Source organism: Amblyomma maculatum, chromosome 9 (genome assembly GCF_055883805.1).
Source record: "Amblyomma maculatum isolate TAMU_Amacu chromosome 9, ASM5588380v1, whole genome shotgun sequence".
NCBI classification, from domain to species: Eukaryota; Metazoa; Arthropoda; class Arachnida; order Ixodida; family Ixodidae; genus Amblyomma; species Amblyomma maculatum.
The window spans coordinates 124,389,582-124,411,883 of NC_139352.1; the positions used below are offsets into that span (position 1 = coordinate 124,389,582).

Sequence of the window (22,302 nt, forward strand, 5' to 3'; positions counted from 1 at the left end):
GATGTTATCTGTGGAGGTGATGTACTATTTACAACGCAGAAATGTTTGCTTTGAGGAGGAAGACCAACGCCAACGAAGGTAAAAGTCGCGAGGCGTTGTTCGGCGGCATCGGGCAACTCGCAGAAAGGTTTGGGAGTCACCCATAATGACGTCATAGACCGGTTTCACCACACTGCAGCAATGCTTTGAGGAGAAGCCTGAGGATTGTTACTATTTTAATAGCATATTTAAATGGTAGCGCAAAACCACTTCATGAGCTTAATCTACAAGTTTCATGTGTTCTAATGCAGGCGTCTCGGGAAATTGTCAAAAAAGCATTTCAGCTTAAGCTTTATATCCAAACTAAACAGACATGGAAACTGTGTAAAACAAGGCTTAATGAATTATTTTGAAATATATACAGAGATATGACGGCCTTAATAAATTGTTTATAGTGATATGACTGTCAAAGAAGAATAGCTGACTCACGGTCTTTGCTGAAAGACGTTGCCTGCATATCTGCACAGTGCTTTCCAAACTGTCCGCTGCTTATAGCAGGGCGCAGAAAGTGGCATGTACTTAGGTGTAAGTTCGCAAAAAGGCTTCCGTACGTGCTTGGCATCTAGTCAGACACTGTCGCAAATGGCGGCTAGGCTCTGCCATGTTAACTCTTGCCCACGTGCCATCGCCGTGCTGTGGCGGTGTATGTCATCGCCGTGGCGCAGTGTTCGGTGACGTGCGGCTCGGGCCACCGGCAGCGCCCTCTGTGGTGCCAGCACGAAGACCGTGCTGTGGCATCGAGCTTCTGCCACCCGGCACCTCGGCCGCAGGACTCGGAACCATGTGAAATGCCACTCTGCGAGGCTCCAGCGCGATGGCACCTTGGGGAGCAGGGACCCGTAAGTGGAGAGCCATGGTGCATAGTGGATGAGACGCGAAAGACTGGCCACACCTATAATATGGTCATTGAGTCATTCTGAAAGGGCGAGCTTATGTTGGCTTGTAATTTTGCCAAGACTTCTCCGAGGAATCTGGGCAGGTCGGGCCAGGTAAAGTGTTTCGTGATCACATTGCATGCCTGCTTGTGATTTGTTTCTGCAAATGCAAGCACGTATTCCTCTAGTAGAGTACTGTAGCATGCGTACACTGTCAGCATGCAGAGGCAAATGCATGCCCTTTTGCATTGACCTAAATGACTCATTTACGGTGCTATGTGGCGTCCTCGTAACACAGCACATTTCCGTACGAGATTGTTGTGGTGTTCTCCTAATTTGCCACCACCTTGTGTGAGTGGTGCACATGTTGGAACAGCATGAAAGGTGCAACATAGCCTGCAGTAGTTTACAAAGAGTAATTTAACAAAACTTGTTTCTTGGACGAGATGGTGTGTAGCTTTTGGCAGGGCAAAAAAAGTGCTCACGTGCGGAAGGAAGAATAGAACAGAACAAGAGGTCAAGCTCTAACTCCTTAGTGCTTGTGCCTCTCCTTTTCCTCCTCTTTTAGTTGCACTTTCTCCCCTATCAAAAGCTAGGGAGAGTAGTTTATGGAGAATTAACTTTTTTGCATGCTTTACAATTCCCCTTTGGGATGCGCTTTTGACATTGCACTCATTTGATCCATGCATCACTTACAGGGGGGGTACGGCCTTGCAATGCTGTAATAAATCTGCTGTGTTAAATGACACTGCAATAATTTTTCATAATGGTAGAAGCGCAGTTATGGGTGAATTTGAATTCACTTTCTGCATGCTCAAGGGTTAATCCACCTTGCCCCAGTGCTGGATGTGTGCTGCCTTTTTCACAAGCACCTTTGTGGTCTTCTGGTTGAACACGCTGCTTTACCAAGTTGCAAATGTGGCACCACAAACATCAAATCGATTTCCTTCCTTTGCTACAGATAGTAGTTGTGTGTATAGGAGCTAGTTCTCAAAGGGGTGCCAGAGTGAATTTTCCAGGACGAGACACGGCTGCTGCCACATCAGATGTCTGAAAGAATCTCTGGGCTTAGATTCATACAAGGCTGACTCAAAGGCACTATACTAGTTTGAATGGATAGAGCTTTTGAAAACAATTGTTTGCTCTCCACTGCATGTTTGTAACAACACAATTGAGCAAGTTTATGTGCAGATGGTGTTGCCTCTTTAATTTGCTTGGTAAAACACATGCTATCGTCCAAGGAAATGCATGGCTTACTTGGTGCTAGAGTGCTTCAGCGCAAAATTACAGACAAAAAGAGGATACAGATGCTGTCTCCTCTTTTCGTCTTGTCTGTAATTTTGCGCTGAGGAAATATGCACTCTACTTATCAAGACCAACTAGCCCGTCTTTCTACGTTAACAAGTTTACCTGGTGGTAATGCCTACTTTTGAGATGTGTGTCAAGATAGGACCACCATTCTTATGATCGGCACTCATGTTATCTCAGCTGCACGATGTATATGAACGCTATAATGTCTGTTGGTCAGCTTCCTAACTGCCTCTATGTCTTGTGCTACCCTTTGTGGCAACAAGTGCTCCGTGACATGCGGCGGGGGAGTGGCGTACCGGAACGTGACCTGCCGGTCAGCGAGCGGTTCGGTAGTCGACGAGGTGCACTGCCAAGGGGCACCGCGGCCGCATGAAGCGTCCGACTGCAACCGAATGTCCTGTCCCTTGCCGTGGCACTCTCAGCCCACCACAGCGGACAGGCCAAATGGGGTGACGTCTGCCGCGTCGGAGCACCCATCCACTGGACCACGGTCCAACTTTGCGGGCTGGAAGTCGGCACCCTGGTCGCAGGTACGAAGGCTCATGGGGATGAACCTGCTTTTGACGTCAACTCCACTAGTTCAAGGTCAAGGATTACTACTGAGAGAGTTTGTCACAAACTGACTCATCTGTGGGCTGTCCTCATGACATAAAACCTTGGAAACCTGCAGGAGTGCAGGATGCATTTGAGCTGACCCATGCCTCGTGTGTGCAGTGTTCGGCAACGTGCGGCAGTGGAGTGCGCAAGCGGCAGGTGAGCTGCATCAACGAGGTGACAGGTGCCATCCTGCCAGATGAAGAGTGCCTGTATGCAATCCGTCCCAGCGTGGCTGAGGCCTGCGACGCAGGCACCTGTGGCAAGTGGCAGCACGGAGACTGGTCTGCGGTCAGTGTATAACTTCAGTCATACGTAATAGTTGCATTCACAGGAATGTGATGAACCACGTTGCACGATACATGTGCGGTTGATGCGCCGTAGTTTACAAGCACTCTTAAAAGTGGTGGCTGAGTCGATTGTTTGCTTTTGTCATTCATGAATCCATTCACTCTTGCAACAGGCACTTCCATTCATGTGGGTACTACTCACTAGCCCCATTGGTCAGACGGACTCGTATCTCTTTCCACATGCAGTGCTCATCCAAGTGTGGCCCCGGTGTGTCCAGCCGTCGCGTACAGTGCTTTGTGCGAGACAACTTGCGGGAGGTGCTCCCGGACAGCCAGTGCGACGAGGCAATGCGGCCCAAGCGGGAACAGCCCTGCCAGGGGCCCTGCCTGGGACCAGGGGTGTTGTCACACCATCCTTCAGGGAACCATGTTGAGGGACCTTACCGCTGGCGTTTTGGCCAATGGGGAACGGTGAGACTTCTAATATGCTCCATTCACTAATGCCAGGGGCTTAGCTAGCTCCTAAAGCTTGATTATACTATATGCAACAATGACCGCAGGCTGTATTCTTTTCATAAAAAAGCATGCATTTAACGCCGTGTTTGGCTCGTGGTAGCCACATTAAATTGGCCCCTTAACAGAAATGAGGACAAGTTACTGAATGTGTTTCATATTGGTTTCCCTGTCTTGATTAAGAAACTACACTGTGTTAGTAGAACAAGCCATCTCATAAGTTCATACTGAGAGGTGAAGTGCAGTTGAGTAATTTCATGACATGCATTGTTGAGATCATGCAAGTTTTTCTCTAGCTTTTCAAATTTCCCCTCAGCTTACTAAGAACTACAATGTAAGGTCACATGGAGTAAACTTGTGCTGGATTCTAACTTAGCATTTACACTGCTGTGCTGTCCACAGTGCTCTCGAAGCTGCGGTGGTGGCACCCAGCGTCGCCAGGTGGTTTGCGTGGACAACCTGGAGAGCAAGAGTAATGCATGCATCGAGCTGCTGCGGCCACCGGAGACCCGAAGCTGCAACACTGAGGACTGTCCCTCGTGGTCTCTGGGCGAATGGACACCGGTGCGTTGCATTTTGCTGCTGTCCTAGAATCCATCCTAGAAAAGAAAAACGGAATAACAAAAAGCACTGAGCAAGGATAGTTGAACAGCAAGGAACATTAAAAACTATTATTTCCAGCGCAACAATGATGGCACATAGATAAAGAAACGCTGGAAATATTAGTTGCTATGCACCAACATGTCCCACAAAGTGTTTTACTAAGGAACATTACGCATTACTGAATTGCTGTGCTTCCAAAATGGTGTCACCAATTCACATGCCATTATGTTTATATTTGTGGTTTTTGAGGAAGTGCAAAAAAAACTTCACAGTACATTCCTCGCAATTTTCTGGTTACTTGTGAGTAGGAATGTTATGGAGTGCAATTGAGTTTGAAACCTTTACATTTCACTGCAGATATTTCTATGGGCAGCCTTACCGTTACTGGATGCATAGCCACCTATATTCTGAAGGATAATATTTCGAGCTTGCTTTTAGTGCAAAAGGCAGGATTGTTAGGCTAGTTGGTTCATGATCCAGGATAGAACAGCGTGAAAACAGGGGACAACAGACTGTCTGTGCTTCTTTTCTGTCGTCCCGTGTTTTCGTGCTGGTCTGTCCTAGATGCTTTGAGTGGTTTCAGAGAAATGATGACCCAGGCTGTCGCTGACCACTTTAGCCAAACAAAGTGCATACAGTAGGTTTTGTGACAGTCTGAACGCCATTGCTTGTTGGAAACCCAGTTTCAGGTTTCTCGTCTTTGCTTTTTCAAAACACTTGTGCTCACTATTTCGACAACCTATTTTTTATGCTGGAGAAAAGGAACCCTAAAGTTTATCAACTCAAATAGTTGAACAAATCTGCAGAGTTGGCTTTTAAGGTGTTTTGTGAGCAACGGAGTCACATGATGAGCAATGCATCCTAAGCAGCATGCAGCATACCGTTTATTGCGTGCTAATGGAACAGCATTTAACTGTACAGGATGTATAAAAAAATAGCTAAGTGTTCTTCTAAATTCTCCACCATCTGTTGAGGGAGTATCCAAGAGGCAGCATCTTTGCGGGGAACCCACTTCAAGTAGCCTCGGTTCGCTCCTTGTGTGCTCCAGTGCGACCAGGAGTGTGGTGGTGGCCAGCAGACACGCCACGTCGCCTGTCAGGGTGCCATTGGCTTTGCGGACATGCACTGTTCACAGCCAAAGCCGGACACTGTGCGCGCCTGCAACCTGCACTCGTGCGCGGCACCCACGGCGACCTTCCGATGGAGGCCTGGACCTTGGTCTTCGGTATGGCCATGCTTCTCTTCCACATGGTTTCACCGATTGTGGCATCGTGTTACAGTGAAGAGTTCTGTTCTCTGGACAGCGTAGAAAAGAGGCCATTGTGGCATGTTGCCAGAACACCAAGAGATCTGAATTTTGGTTGTATTGGACCACATCTCTTAGCTGTAGGTGGGCATACGTTGTGCCATGTACTTGTTGCACCCATCATGGGAACACTTTATTGTGACATAAACTTTTCTTTGTTTTTGGCATTTGTTCAGAGGCAGTTTGGCTTGAGGACCATTTTGTAAACAAGCCTATACCAAAGGTAATTAATTATATTATGGTGATGTGCCAATAATATAGAGCTGAAGACTAGCATACAAACGGCAGTTTCTTGCAGTGTGCCGCTTAAAAATACGTATTGCAAGTTCAGTAATGAGAAGCAGTGGTAAGTTGTATATTAGTAACAACTGCCAAATTTGAATAACATACAGTGAAACCTCGGTAATATGTACCCGCTTACCAAGTAGTTGCGGTTAAAACGTAGTTGTGAAGATTCCCTGGCTGAGTCGCTATTGAAACCCATGTATTGGTTGACCGCTTAAAGCGTAGAGAAAGTATGCGGTTATTTTGACTATGTTCCAACAAACGCTGTTCCTGGCTATTCGCCGCGGTGATGTCCATGTCAATAGGCAGCCCGGGAATCGTTGGCCGCTTCGACGTTAGCAGCCCTATCGCAGTAACCATCACAGTCACCCTACCCACCCATGTGACTTCGCGCTACGCATGCAGGCGTGCAGTTGCGACGTAGTGGACGTAGCCTATCTTCCTTTCTTTGCTTCGTGGATGTGGTGCGCAACCGGTGATTGCATCGTCTGTATTGAGCTGTAGTGCTTTGCAAAGCGGTTGTTGCCTTTCGTGAACGGGCAGCACTATGCCCCTCCCCAAAGCGATGACGATATCGAGAATAAGGACAGCGGCGATGACTTGGAAAGAGCCGATTCAGGCCCTACTGTGACGGAAGCCGCTCAGGCATTAACTGTTATGAGAGCGTTCACTGAGAAGACGGGCCTTATGGAAAAGCTTGCTCGCGGTTTCGCTGATCTTGAGACGGCTGTTGTTGCCGCGCGACCACCACGGCGGCAACTGAAAATGACCGACGTCTGGTCGGCAGGACGAGAATAAAGTGCACGTATGTGTATTCACGGGAAATTTACAGTGCCTGGTTTTTTTCTTCACTTTTGGAGGGTGAGTAATGGCAAATTTGTTGTAATCGGTTAAGGTGTACTGCCGGATAGTACATACTTTTGCCGCGTCCCCGCCAACTACATATTAACGGGGTTTTACTGTACTAAGCGAAGTAGCATTGTGTGATTGGTTGCAAGAAGAAGGTTTTCTTATTGTTGTTGCATATTATTTGTCACTTTATTGATTTAGCATTGTGCTGTCCAGTGTGCAATACCTCATTTATTGAGAAGCAGGTGTTGTCATGGTGCATTTGGTATTAAACTGTTCCTCACCATATTGTTGAACCCAGTGTAATTAACTGTTAATGGCAGCTTGATGTGAGGGTGCCATCGCTAAACAGGTATTTTGTCCAGACACTTTGTAATTGTCTTTTCTATGCACAGTGTGCTGGTAAAAAGGTTTTATATTTTTCCAAATATAAGAGAGCCTCATTGGTGCATCCTTGGTAGTGGCAATTCCTTGGGGCAGTGCCACTACACCCTTGTTCGGCAGAATGCTTATGTGGTAGCATGTAGTTTTACTTGCACCTCATAACCTTATGCAGGCATATTTGAGGAGTAGTAAATAAGCAAATACAGTAAAACCTCGTTTATCCGGATCTCGTTAACTCGGAAATTCGGTTAACTCGGACTCACGGCGCGGTCCCGGCAAAACTGTGTATAGTTCAATGGTGTGAAATGCTCGTTAGCTCGGAGGCATTTAGCCGCGCACCGGTTAACTTGGACAACTCCCGAAGGCTATCGAAACTTCCAGTGAGCCGCGCGATGCTCGGCGGTTCGGAGGCACGCACTCCTTGCCGTAACCGACGGCGTGGCAGGAGACTGCAGGAGAGTTGGAGAAACCGAAACCGAACAAAAGCTGCATGAGGAGTTCGAGAATGACGATGATGATAGTGAATGAGCGAGCAGTGGCTAGGTGGCGCTAGCCACCACTCGATGCATGGGTTTGGGGTTTTGGGCCGCCGGACCATCCAGCATCTACTGAAAGCTGCAAGGACGACGGGACGGTTTGTTCTGCTGCTCAACGCCACGTGTGCTACGCCTACGATACAGTGCCCCTACGCTGCTTCATTCTTTGTGTTGTGGGTGCACGTTGCGTTCGCCGACTGTGCTTGTGCATTGTGCCATCGCCGTCGTTCTTCATAGTGATGGCGACTGCCACCCCAGCGAAAAGACCACAGCAGCCAGCAAATGATTTCGAAAGAAAAGTAAAGATATTGAAGGAACTGAACGAAGGCATTTCTCGTCAAGAGGTAATGGAAAAGTATGGCGTCAAGAGAAGCACGCTAAGCGACTACGTGAAAAACAAAGAAAAAATTTTCGAAGCGTTTGACAGTGGCAGATTCACCGGGAAGAGAAAAAGGCTAAGGACGGCTGCGCACCCGAAACTGGAAGAAGCACTGCTACGGTGGATTACAGATATGCGTGACGGACAGCTTCCTTTGAGTGGCCCGCTGATCTGTCAGCAAGCTGACAGGTACGCACAGAAAATGAACATAGAATCTTTCAGTGCGTCTGAAGGATGGTTCGCCCGCTTCAAAGAAAGGCACGGCTAGTCTTTAGAAACGTGTGTGGGGAGAAGGCAGCGGTGGATGAACGCCGCATTGCTGACTGGAAGACAACCGAGCTTCTCCAGTACCTGGCTCGTTATGAACCTGCCGACGTCTTCAATGCCGACGAAACGGCATTGTTTTTCAAAGCCTTGCCAGACAAAACGATCACCTTTAAGGGTGACCCGTGCGTTGGAGGGAAGAAGAGCAAGGAAAGGATCACTGTGCTTCTCGCTTCAAATATGTCAGGCACGGAGCGCCTGCCACTACTTGTCATCGGGAAGGCAAAAAACCCAAGGTGTTTTAAGAACATTCCCCGTTTGCCGGTGGAGTATCGAGCCAATAGAAAAGCCTGGATGACCTCGGATATTTTTCAAGCTTGGCTGCGGCAGCTCGACCGCCGCTTCTCCGCTAACAAGCGCAAGGTTTTACTTGTGGTGGACAACTGCAGCGCGCACACCCGAGTGACAGGGCTGGAGTGCATCGAGCTCGTATTCCTTCCTCCGAACACGACGGCTGCACTGCAACCTCTGGATCAGGGCATAATTCAGAACGTAAAATGCAGATACAGGAAGCATGTGCTAGAGCGGATGCTGCTGTGCAAGGAGGCAGGGCGAGAATATGACCTAAACCTCCTCAGTGCCATTCACATTTTAGTGCAAGTTTGGTAACAACACGCCGGCCGAGGTCATAGCCAACTCCTTCAGGCACAGCGGGTTTGTCCGCCCTGATGATTGTGACGTTCCTCCAGAGGTGACTGCAGAGGATACCCCGGAGCCCACAGAAAATATGGACAACGAAGAGGTGGATGACAGGCGCTTTGAATTTCTCCTACCTAGTGGTGTCCAGCTTGCCGACTACGTAGCAATAGACGATGATGCTGCCGTTGCTGGCCTACTGACTGACGATGACATATTATCGGAAGTGCTCGACGGGGACGAAAATCATTCCGATAAAGACGATCACGACCCGCCGTCGCGACGTCGCACCGTGCAGGAGGCCGCGGAGGCCCTCGCTGTACTAGAAGAATTTTGTGTAGAGTGTCGCGACAGTGAGCGTGCGCACCACCACCTGATGGGGTTGAAGAAAATCGTTTTTGCGCAAATTCCGGCGACTAGGCAAACAAAAATAACGCAGTTTTTCATGCAATAAAGGTATGTTTATGCGCCGTACATTTTTCTTATTTTCATGGTGCATTCGATAATCCGGAATTCGGTTAACTCGGACATTTTTTCCGGTCCCTTGAGATCCGGATTAACGAGCTTTTACTGTACATCATCTGCACTGTTCAGTCATGTTGCATAGGAAGCTGTGACCATAATGAGTTCAATATTAAAGAACCTAGAAAATAATAATTTCCACCATCTAGTTCCTGTTCCAAGCTTCAATGCAGGTTAATAGGACAAAAACAACCCTAGGAGAGAACACTGCACTGCCCTGCATATTTTCAGTATAGTAATTCGTCACTTGATCCTCCCATACAGGCACACAGTTGAACCCGGATATATTGAACTTTGGTTACATCGAACTCACGGAATATCCCCTTGAAAATCCCATGTAAAAGTATAGGAAAGTCGCGTCATATATTGAACTCAATTACACTGGACGTTCGATATATCGAACTCTGCACCACGCACTGGAAAGAGTGCCTTCCCCAAAGACGATCGCATCACCCTCGGCTGTTTGCCGCGTGACGTTTTTAAGCCACGCGCGGAAGGATTGAGAGGGGACAGTTCGACGACGGCTGGTCTAGGGCAGCACCGCGCCCATTCCCCAAAGGCGCGCGCATCTGCGGTTATCGTTTCCCATGCGCCAGCATGTGACGTTTACAAGCCATGTGCATGAATGAACCAGGGAGAATCAATCGGTGGGAACGAGAGGGGGAAAACGCGATAAAGCGAAGCGCAAGGGTGTGCCCATTCTTTTGCCGAGCTATCTCTCTCCTTTTCTCCCAGCCTTCGTTCGCAGTAGCATGCGCCAAGCCAGCTCAGCCTGTCTTCAGACAGAACGTCAGATGCTTTCTCCAGCTTGTGTTGCGAACCCTCTGCGCGCGGCGGCTGACGTGGTTATGGCGCCTGCGGACATTAAGAAGTGCAGATCTCTCTCTCTTTCTCTTTTGCGAGAGTCGTCCATTCTTATCGTTGTGCTGTACGCGCGGTGTAGCGTAAGATATGGCGGCTGCGGACTTTCAGAAGCGGCAGATGTTTTTTTTTTCTTTGCGAGAGTCGTTTATTCTTGCATGTATGAATCAACGAAAGCACGTGGTCAGCTGCGATCATGACACCGGCTTTTAGCATTTTTTCGCTTCAAACAGCATTGATCGCTCTGAGATCGCTCAGCTGAAAGCTGAGATCGCTCAATCGCTTGCATGTGAGCGAGCTGGCCTCAACGCGTTTTTTTTTTTTTTAATTCTTGGGTGCAAAAGTGGAGCGTGGGTTGATTATGCGACAAATACGGTTACATTTTTTCGCATCGTTTTTTCGCAGACAAGCCGATTTCTGTATATCGATATATCGAACTATTTCGCGATCCCCTTCGAGTTCGATATATCCGGGTTGAACTATAATCATTTTATGGGGCCAGGGAAGAAGCAGTGACTTTACTCAAGTGCTTGACTTGAGGGGGGTAGGTTTTCTTTTCGTTTCTATATAAATGCCGCTAAGTTAACACTTCTGCCACTAACAACTGAGCCTAATTAATGTTCTTTTTTAGATTTTTATGTTATGAATGGTTTCATGTAAAATTGGCTCACCCTGCTTCTGAGGCCTCATAATTCTGAAGGCATCTATAGTAGTCACTTTTTGTGACATCATTTGTAATGCTAAGTTTGGAATTTAGAATGCAGGAATGATTCTGCTCTCACTTTGGCTTGAAGAATGTAAAGCTGCGCTTTAATTATATTTTTTTTAATGGTGTATGAATATTGAAATTTTTGAATACAGCATTGCACTGAATTGCACAGTGCCGTTAAACTGTGCTAAATTTAGAAATTATTTAATATTTGGAAAATTATAAATATGAACCAAATAACAAACATATACAATTTATATTGGAAATTTCGAATATTCACACACCCCTAATGTTTCATTCATATCATCATTACAAGGGATTTTGTGAACATAAAATTTTTACGTGGTTGTGTTTCACATTATCTTTGGGTCACTGGTATCTTTTTATGAACAGTGTTTGTTATTATCTGATGTCACTTGTTACTTATTTGTATTCTTTTATAGGTGTCTGTCTGAGCGCAGTCTTGCTCACAACTCAAGTTATTGATTTGCAAACGATTAATAATAGGGGCATGATTTGTAGTTTAAAGCTATTTGGTGTTGACGCATCAAAAGCTTATTCACTTGCCTGGACTAATATGCATTGGATTTCATTCTCTCGTCATTCATACGTGAGAACTGTAACTGTATGGGCCCCTGATGCTACCTTGGTCCATGACTTGACATCTCGAGGTAAACACATTTATATTGCCTGGTAGTAGTCGCTTGTCATCTTTCTTCAGCAAAGCTCTTTTGTATCCTCACACTTTCCATCTATTGCTACGCTGTCATCTGTTGTCAAGTTTGTTTATCAAATTCCGCTTTAAACATTCAGCAAAATTTTTTTGAGCACAAACATTTGTCCTCTCATATGGGTGGGTTCCTGAGATAGGTTTAAAAAACTGATATTGCCAATTTCCACATGAGAAATTTTCTGAAGTCATGAATGCTTTGCACAAATGCTGTTTTTCTTGCCAAATATACGCACTTTGCAAATGTGCTATACAGTCGACGACCGATTTTTTGGACACCCAAATTTTCGGACATGCTTGACTATTCGGACTTTTTTCCGGCCCCAGGACATACCTTATAAAGTCAATGTATTACAAAGCAGCAATGGGGGCTAGTTAATTTATCATTTCAAGAATTTTTACGCTACGATATACACAGATACACAAGAAGGCAGGAACTACGTACACAGGACAAGGTGTATCTGTGTATATCGTAGCGCGAAAATTCTTGAAATGTATTACGCTGCTCAAAATTTTGGACACTCTAGAACGGCCGTTTGATTTTTCGGACATTGTAAGCATCAGCCGGGCCAACTGCCCCACACTTTGAGCGGTGTCGCCGCTATCTTGTTTGTTTAGTTTTTCCTTTGATAGCCTCGAAACCGGTGCCGGCCTTGCGTGCCGTTCCTCAGCTAAACTGACGCTGGATCGAGGCTATACTATTTTTTTAGCAGCTTCTGTTTTTGGTACAACATCGCTTCCGTCGCTCCTCGCCGCCGGAGTGCTTTTTTTTTTTCTTCTTTTAGCGTGATCGCTTTGACTGCCTGTCCCTCTGTGTTTGCCGTGCTTTTCATGTACGTTGCCGAGCGTACCCAGTAGGTCTAGCCGTGGTCGTGCTGATGCGAGAACTAAGTTCTGTCGCTACTGGGGCTCGCATTTAATCAAATCAGCTTCAGTTCTTCAAAAGGCTGTTCCCAAATTTTGTTGTTTTTTTTTTTTTTTTTTTGCGTGCAACACGGCAGCGAGAAGCCATTCAACGGAGTCGGTGTTGTGATCCAGTTGTTGGTGGTTGTAGTGGGCCTCGACAGTGGGAAAACCTACTTTGTCGATTTGCTTGGAGCACTTAGTACGCTCGCCGATGCGTGGAAGTCTGTAACACCCACAACGCTGCGCAATTGCTTCCGCCACGTGGGATTAAGGCGAATGACGAGTTGGCTGTCTTGGACGAGGAGAGTGTCGTCGAGCAGCTGTCAGGCAGTGAGCAGCTAATTCACGACTTTCGCACTGCTGGTGTCGAAATTCCATAGGTCATCTCGTTTTCAGAGTTCACAGACGTAGACCAGGAGCTGGAACTGAGCGAATTTATTATTAAAATTAGAAATTATTCGCCAAGTGCTTCTGAAGTCTGAGAGCGACGACGACGATGAGTCACCTGCAGCAGCGCAGCCGACGCAAGCTGAGCTGATGCAAGTGAAATTCGGGAGGACCTGTTAGCACGGCAGCTGAGCGTGGTGCAGAAAAGCATTCATGACTTTTTCCGGCCTCAAAGTGAATAATAGGCAATAAATTGAGCTTTTTTGGTTCACATTTGTTTTTTTGGACCTCCTGATTGTTTGGACATTTTCGTGGTCCGTTGAAAGTCAAAAAAATCGGTCGTTGACTGTATTTGCTTCTTCTTCAGCTCTCATAGTGTGTGCATATTTATGCATGCTTTCCATAGGATGTTTCAGCAATATTTATTGACTGTGCATTCCCATGGCACAGAATTTCATGATCTGCTGAAAATTGTTTTCAACTCCTTGAACTAGTACTTGAACTTGATGAGTGCACAAAATATCTTAATATTTTTGCCCTCACTGTGTATAGTTATAATAAAGCACAGTATTACTATTATTAGTATATATATCTAATCAACATGCACATCTTGGGAGAACCTGTAAGGTTAACAGTAAACGGAAGCATCAGCTAAAGCTGCGTTAGTCAGACTATGTGCGCTACGTACGGATCGTTCATAAGAATCGTAAGCATAAGCGCAAAAGATGTAATGTTCAGGCTGCTGTCGCATTGATCGTAAGATGCGCAATGGCCGCAGCCAGCGTGGACATAAATATCGCAGGACCCGTGACCTTTACGAATAGCACAAATACGGCTGTTACTGCGTGACCAATGCACACAGCTGTTTTCCCTTTCCGGTTATGGCGCTTCTGGTCCTCCTATATTTCATGCGCAAACCAGCTAGCAGGCGACATCATCCCACGCTCCTACGCTGCTGCAGTGTCTCAGCTCGCTGGTGTTATTAGTGCTGTGTCGGTGATGGCTGCGATGCAGGCAGACTGCACGCCGGAACTACGTGCGAGCAGGGGTTGTTGAAAAAAAGGATATTTTCTCGCTCCTTTGACAGAGTGTCGGTGGCATCAGAGTATTGGGAAAGCGCGAAGACGGAAGTTGACCACTGCTGGACCATGCAGACAGGCTGTCGGAGATTAGACGAACCCAAATTCTTCTATTATTTGTCCGTCTGCTTAGGTTGAGTGCACAGACGATGTGAACCAACCTCCGCTAGCAGCCTCTTGCTAACTGGCGCCATGTTGTGAAATGGGGGACCCAGTTGGCCCAGAGCGCTGATTGGCCAGTTGTAAAGAACACCGAACGGCCCAGTGTGAACATATGCGGTCGTAAGATGTGCACAGCGATAAATACGACACTTATGATGGATGCGACTGTAGTCTTAACACTGAGGACAAATTTATTTTGGCCTTTGTAGATTATATACTGACGCATGGACAACTTTTTCTGGCTGTGCAGCCAAAGCTGTAATGCATCAGCAGAATATAGTCCCTTCAGAAATTTCCTCATTTGTGCTCTGGAATATTGTACAATTATGGAAACATTCAAGTTACTATTACATCACTACAACAAAATCCAGTGTATTTTAAAATCAGCACACTGCCATGTCTTCTGCTTCTCCTGCGTCTGCCTGTCAATTTCTGTATACTTTTGCAATACTCTTGTTTTGACAACATACATAGTGTGGGATGTTTATTAACCACGTATTTAGGTTCACTTAGGCCTTGAGTAGTGCAAAGAAATGCATTTCTTCATCGTTGGCAGCTGCAAAACTATTATTTCAAGTAAAGACAGAATTTAAACTGAGGCTGGGTATGTCAGGATTACTTGGCCGTGATGAAAGCTCTGCCCTTGTAGCCTTGGCCACCACACAAAGTTACCTCTGAGGGGCTACTTTCGCTGAACTTGGAAAGACAACTAAGGTTTTGCTGCCATTGAACATTTTCACAAGACTATGAAATCGATTTTCACTGGCATTTCCAAAGCTGGGTGGACTACAGTACCTATCACTATCGTTCACGTGTAAAGGATCGTCAATTATTTCAGCAGAATACGTTGTTGGGTCATAACGTTTTATTTGTGTTGATTTTGCTAATTTGATTTTAGTGGGAATTCTCAACATATTTTGAAGAAATATATATTTGTGTCGTTGTTCACCAAACCGCAGCATAGCTACAAAGAGCCAAAGATTAGATTTTTACTGAGACCAAAATTGCGTGCAGTCATTGTGTCTTGATTTAACTTTCTTTTGGGAGCAGTTCATTGAGGATTTAAACTTATCCATCCTACGTGGTTGCATAATCATCCCTTGCAGTGTTCGGTCACGTGTGGCAGTGGTGTGATGAAGCGCAGCGTGGAGTGCATTGACAGCTCACATCAGGCAGCCCCGTACGCCAACTGCGAGGGTGACCCACCGGAGCACATCAAGGACTGCACCTTGCGGGAGTGCCCCCGGTGGCAACTTTCACCCTGGTCACAGGTTTGTTTTATCACTCTCCCACGCAACCAACAAATGCCGTCTGTAAAGGTTGGCCTTATTTCTGACAAGTTTAACGTTTAATGGGGCAAGTTATTTTGCACAGAGAAGCTGAAAAATTCCTATCAAGACTCTGACACAAGATCTGCAAAATTTCAGTGCAGCCATATATAGGAGAGACATGGAACGCAAGGGAGGGCTTGCTGAGATTGGCTCTGCTGGGCTGGCACTTCACAGAGTCACAGGTGATGCCTACCCCCAGCCATTCCTCTGTCATGCTCCTCACACTATCTTCGCCATGATTTGTTCAGCTGAGAGCCCCACAAATGCATGGCACTGTGAAAAGAGCTGGGCAATTATTTGGACCACATAATTGCCTGCTCACCTTGTCTCAGCTTCAGGACATTGGTTTGGAGGGACTACCAGTGCTTGATGAGCTAAGAATTACTGCCAATACAGTAGAGGCTTAAATGAAGCAAGAATGTTTAATACAGTAGAACACCGCTGATACGTTTTCCACGGGACCATAAAAAAAAACAAAAAACGTAAGAGCCGGGAAGAACGACAAATTAAAAAATGACGATAGTGGGCAAGTGAACGCATGTTTATTACTATGCTAACACTTAAAAAGTCGTGCAGCGTTGTCTGTCGCATTTTCTCGCGTCCCGTGAGCACAACTCGTTTTTCCAATACTTGCAATGCCGTGTGGCTCTCGCGATCGTCGCAAACATACCTTCTGAGAAGGTCTAATGCCGCTACAGCCGAAGTGAAGGCGGGTTCAGGCAGCGGCTCAACCTCCTCCTCTTCGTCGCCACTGTCGTGCACATCGACACACTCGGCCACGATCTGGTCAATGGGCATCATCTCGGAGGTGACAACGGTGTCGTCTACAGAAACATAATCGCTGTACACAATCCCGTAGGCACCAACTGCTTCATGGCCGTGTCGAGTTCGCAGTCCTCAGTGCTTACAGGTACTGCTGCGCAGTCTGCGTTGCTGAAACATTTCGCAAAACAGTTTTTAACCATTGCGGCAGCGACAGCGCTCCATGCCGTTGCCAAATAATGCATGGCATCAAGAACTGTAATGCCAGTCGGCTGCTGCCCGCAATCCACTGAGGCCAGGGATCGCTTCACTATGCACTTTCTGTAAAAATGCTTGACATTTTTTATGATGCCAGCATCCAAGGGTTGAAGGTGGCTTGTTGTGTTGGCCGGAAGGTACACCACCTTGACGTTCTGCAGCGACGTAGTGTCCTTAGGTGCGCGGAGCAGTTGTCGAAAAAAAGAACAACCTTTCTTCCCTGACTGCCCACTTTCGAGTCCATGTAGGACAAGAACTCCTCAAACATTGTGCACGTCATCCAGGCTTTGCTGTTCTTGTAGTGGCAGGGCAGGTACCGGATGTTTTTCAGGCACCGTGGGCTTCGAAATTTTCCAATGACCCACGGCTTCATCACCTCGGAGCCATCTGAGTTGCAACACAACAATACGGTGAGGCGTTCTCTGCTGCTTTTCCCTCCGTGGCAAGCCTCTCCTTTAAAGCTCAGTGTCTTTGATGGCTGTACCTTATGAAAGAGGCCCGCTTCATCGGCATTGAAAATATCCCTGGGTTCGTAGCCCTCGATATGCCCGCCATGGACTCTTTCCAGTTGTCTATGGTAGCAGTGTCCACGTTTGCAGCCTCCCCGTTCACGGTTCGATAGCAAATTCTGCGCCTTCTCTTAAAGCGGTCGATCCCAAGCTTGTCTGCTATCTCCAGTGCTTTCTCACGCAAAATGGTGCCATCAAAATTCACACCTGCAGCTCTGGCTTGCTTGAACCATGTGTAAACAGCCTCATCAAGCTGCACATGTCCTGCACTGCAGGCTTGCTTGAATGACCGGGTGTTTCCTTCGCTCTCGTTTCTTTTCGAAACAATGGAGTTCAAGGTGGATGGTGCGAGTCGAAGATCTTCTGCGATGCACAGCCGCTTCCTCATCAGGTTTGCATCCAGGGTGCGAAGAATGTTGAGCTTTTCCTCCAAGGAGAGCGCTTTATTAATTGCATCAGTGTAACAAGTTCTCGCGCTGTGGCGGAACGAGGCAGCCACTAACCCACAGCAATTTACGTTGCAGCGTGAAAGGGTCGGCGATTGAGCGTGCGGGACGCGTGTGCACGCAACCACGAATTCACTTCTTGCGTATCCTACAGCAGGAAAATACACGTGAAATGATTCCTAGCCGGAGGCGCAAAACGATGCAATGATATGTGGAAGCAGTCCGAAGCACGAAGTCAGCCGCACAAGCACCAACCACACAAAGGAAGCAGCATGGGAGAACGAAAAATGGCACTATGATAGGTAAAAAAGATGCAAAAAAAAGGTGCGACTGCTGATGATGACGCCGCCTGCCCAAGTGCCGCGAGCGCCTTCTGTAGACACGCCAGCAACGACAGGCCAAGAGAGGCCAAGTCAGGCCAAGTCAATTGGCCCTAAAAGTAAACATGGTCGTTGTTGCTTGTTACTCAGGCCTGCCAGTTCGCGACGTATGATGCGGGAACGTGCCCGAAGTTACGACGTAACAGCGGGGTTTCTAATGCATAGAACACTATGTGACACATGCCGGGACTCGATCATAAGAACGCAGCACCCGGGAACGCAACAGCGGGGTTCTACTATATTCACCAAGGCATACAACTTACACTCTAATTTTGGAGGCTCTTTTTGACTCACTGAGATGAGCTCATTGAAGGAAATGTTCTACAAGGGTTGCGTTCATGGCTAGATAGTCTTGTCTCGAATGCCAGAGAGAGGGAGCAGTTGTTTGGCCTCTTATTTTGAAAACTGAGTGCTGGCTGCAATGGCAAGGCTTTCCAGCAGAAACTCGTAGTCGGGCAAGATGGGGTGGCAGATGAGTGGATGCTAGCGCATTCTCAGATAATATTGTGTACATGAGGGGGTTTGGAGAGGCTGTACTTTACTGGAGGGCAAAGCTGCGTGTTGCAGGGATGTTGGTGGGGTTTGTGGGGAGGGTGGCTGTCTTCAGCTGCCAACGCAAGACAGTTTCCTTTCTTTATACAGTCGAACCCGGATATATCGAACTGGCATATGTCAAATTTTGGTTATATCGAATTCACGGAATATCCCCTTGAAAATCCCATGTAAAACGTATAGGAAAGTCGCGTCATATATCGAACTCAATTTCACCGGTCGTTCGATATATCGAACTCTGCCCCACACACTGGAAAGCGTGCCTTCCCCAAAGACGATCGCATCACCCTCGGCTGTTTGCCGCGTGACGTCTTCAAGCCTTCTGTGGAAGGAATGAGAGGGGACAGTTTGGCAACGGCTGGTCTAGGGCAGCGCTGCGCCGATTCCCCAAAGGCGCGTGCATCTGTGGGTATCGTTTCCCGCGCGCCAGCACGTGACGTTTGCAAACCATGTGCGTGAATGAACCAGAGAGAACCGGTGGGAACGAGAGGGGAGAAACACGATAGAGCGAAGTGCAAGGGGGTGCCCATTCTTTTGCCGAGCTATCTCTCTCCTTTCTCTCTCCCGGCCTTCGTTCGCAGTAGCACGCGCTACTCATGCGCCAAGCCAGCTCAGCCCGTTTTCCGACAGAATGTCGGACGCTTTCTCCAGCATGTGTTGTGAACCCTCTGCACGCGGCGGCTGACGTGGCTATGGTGCCTGCGGACGTTAAGAAGCGGCAGATCTCTCTCTCTGTCTCTTTCTTTTTTCTTTTTTTTTTTGCGAGAGTCGTTTATTCTTATCGTGGTGCTGTACGCACGGCGCAGTGTAAGATATGGCGGCTGCGGGCGTTAAAAAGCGGCAGTTTCTTTTTTTTTTTTTGCGGGAGTCGTTTATTCTTGCATATATGAAGCAACGAAAGCATGCGGTCAGCTGCGATCATGGCTTTTAGCATTTTTTCGCTTCAAACAGCATTTCGCTATCACGCTTTCCAATGATTTTGTGGCAGTGGACTACGCCCGCCCCAACTATAAATCAAACCAGGCTTGTGCAATCAAGCCATCACGGGCACTCTGCCAAGTTCGCTCCCCGCCACCGCAGGAGCTATCAAACGATGATCACGCCGTGACGTTATCGCTGTGCAGCATCTTGGCACGCTGCCAAGAAATGAGCTGTGGATGAGATGACCGAAACGGAGTGGCGTGCGCCATCGACATGCAAGCGAAAACGCTCGCGATTTCTGCCGCGGCGACACAGAAACCTTGTTTTGAGCTGCCGTGGTGGCTCAAGCGGCGAGAGGGACACAGTTCCAACAAGTTGGAAATTTTTCACTCTGTCGCTGAGATCGCTCAATCGTTTTTATGTATATATCAAACTATTTTGCGATCCCCTTTGAGTTCGATATATCCGTTGTCGATCGTAGTATATATGATGCGTACTTGTGGCCCAAGCTGCAGGCTCTGAACTACATAAACAACTGCCAAAGCCACATTAAGACAAGATGATATAGTGTCATGAATGCAGCGGCACATGCTTGCGTCCTACCCCTTCATTAGACAACGCATTCATGGACAAGTCCAGAGAATATGCAGCTTTTTCAAGTATTTTTCTTCTTTATACTTGTGACTTGCTAGTAAGGAAAAAACGAAATGTAGCCAAACTAGAAGGATGGCCTCTTCATCATGTTTGGCTGCATTACATTTTACTAATCCCCGCTGTATTTCCTCACCAACAAATACGAGTCTTCTTTTTTTACTATGCGCAGTGCTCTGCACCATGTGGCAACGGCACGCAGAAGCGAGTGGCCCGGTGCGTGCGCCGTGGTGTTGAGGTGAGCCACCTGGAGTGCCGTGGCAAGCGACCCGAGACCCAAGTGCGCACCTGCAACCTGCGCACCTGCCACTACCGGTGGAAGAAGAAACGGTGGAGCCCTGTGAGTGTGGTTGCCCACTTATGGCAGGCATGCATTACAATGGATGATGCATGTCCGGGTGCATTGAACAGCTCTTCAGGGGGCGTGCATGCTTCCTTTGTGAATTCGTCCCGTGTATTGAAACAGGCCACAGAAGACTATAGTCGCTCAAGAGATAATACAGTCGAACCCAGATACAGTGCAGTCCACTTATAACGATACTAGATATAGCTATATGTTGCTTATAACGATCAAATTCTTGAGATTTATCATTTTTTCCATTGCCCCCATGTAAAAATAAACCAGATACAGTCGAACCCGGATATATCGAATTTCGGCTATATCGAACTCACGGAATATCCCCTTGAAAATCCCATGTAAAAGTATAGGAAAGCCGCGTCATATATCGAACTCAATTTCACCGGCCGTTCGATATATCGAACTCCTCACCACGCACTGGAAAGTGTGCCTTTCCCAAAGACATTCGCATCACCCTCGGCCGTTTGCCGCGTGACGTTTTCAAGCTGCGTGAGGAAGTAATGAGAGGGGAGAGTTCAGCTAGGGCAGCGCCGCGCTCATTCCCTAAAGGTGCGCGCATTCGCGGTTATCGTTTCCCGCGCGCCAGCACGTGAAATTTGCAAGCCATGTGCGTGAATGAACCAGAGAGAACCGGTGGGAACGAGTGGGGAAAAACGCGACAGAGCGAAGCGCAAGGGTGTGCCCATTCTTTTGCCGAGCTATCTCTCTCCTTTCTCTTTCCCGGCCTTCGTTCGCAACAGCACGCGCTACGCATGCGCCAAGCCAGCTCAGCCCCTTTTCAGACAGAACGTCGGACGCTTTCCCCAGCGTGTGTTGCGAACCCTCTGCGCGCAGTGACTGTGGAAGCTAAGAAGCGGCAGATCTATCTTTTTTTTTTTCCGAGAGTCGTCTATTTTTATCGCTGTGCTGTACGCGCGGCGTAGCGTAAGATATGGCGTTACGAAGCGGCTTTCTTTCTTTTTTTTTTTTTGTGTGGGAGTCGTTCATTCTTGCATGTATGAATTAACGAAAGCACGCGGTCAGCTATGACTATGACACCAGCTTTTAGCATTTTTCGCTTCAAACAGCATTTGCAGCTACTGTATCATGCTTTCCAATATTTTTTGGCAGTGGACTACGCCCGCCCCAAGCGTGGAGTGATAAATCTAACCAAGCTTGTGCAATCAAGCCATCACGGGCAGTCTGCCAAGTTCGCTCCCCGCCGCTGCAGGAGCTATAAAAAGATAAACACGCCACTAAGTTATCGCTGCGCAGCATCTTGGCATGCTGCCAAGAAATGAGCTGTGGATGAGACGACCGAAACGGAGTGCGACATGCAAGCGAAAACGCTGGCGATTTCTGCCGCGGCGGCGCAGAAACCTTGTTTCGAGCTGCCACAGTGGGTCGAACGGCAGAGTGACGCAGTTCCAACAAGTTCGAAATTTTTTGCTCTGTCGCTGCGGCTCGTCGCTGAGATCGCTTAATCGCTTGCATGTGAGCGAGCTGGACTTTACGCTTTTCTTTTTCTTGCAAATTTACGAGTGCAAAAGTGAAGGGTGGGTTCACTATGCGAGTGAGTTGATTACACGACAAATGCGGTATCGTTTTTTCGCATCATAAGTGCTGTCCTAAGCCGATTTCTGTATATCGAATTATCGTTATATCGAACTATTTTGCGATCCCCTTCGAGTTCGATATATCCAGGTTCGACTGTATAACGATCGATTACCGGCGGTACATCAGATACGATAGCTTTATTGCCGCCCGATAGGTGTTTACCATGAAAATTTGACTGAATATTCAATGAAAGATAAAATATTAAGAAGACAATGATATGAAAACTCGACATATGCGGCGAAAACGGAAGAAAATGAG

General features: G+C 47.3%; 1 protein-coding gene across 6 annotated transcripts in view; it reads left to right on the plus strand.

Moving 5' to 3' along the window:
* Positions 1 to 22,302, plus strand: part of AdamTS-A (ADAM metallopeptidase with thrombospondin type 1 motif A) — a 638,686-nt gene that overhangs the window by 519,945 nt on the left and 96,439 nt on the right. For 4 of the 6 annotated variants that reach the window (XM_084579539.1, XM_084579538.1, XM_084579542.1 and 1 more), the window contains 8 exons: positions 705 to 878; positions 2,489 to 2,755; positions 2,940 to 3,110; positions 3,356 to 3,580; positions 4,025 to 4,186; positions 5,274 to 5,450; positions 15,387 to 15,551; positions 20,263 to 20,430. In XM_084579539.1, the coding sequence (XP_084435665.1) occupies positions 705 to 878; positions 2,489 to 2,755; positions 2,940 to 3,110; positions 3,356 to 3,580; positions 4,025 to 4,186; positions 5,274 to 5,450; positions 15,387 to 15,551; positions 20,263 to 20,430 (1,509 nt within the window). The remainder of the gene's footprint in view (positions 1 to 704; positions 879 to 2,488; positions 2,756 to 2,939; positions 3,111 to 3,355; positions 3,581 to 4,024; positions 4,187 to 5,273; positions 5,451 to 15,386; positions 15,552 to 20,262; positions 20,431 to 22,302) is intronic. The other 2 variants (XM_084579541.1, XM_084579540.1) reach the window with 2 other exon arrangements.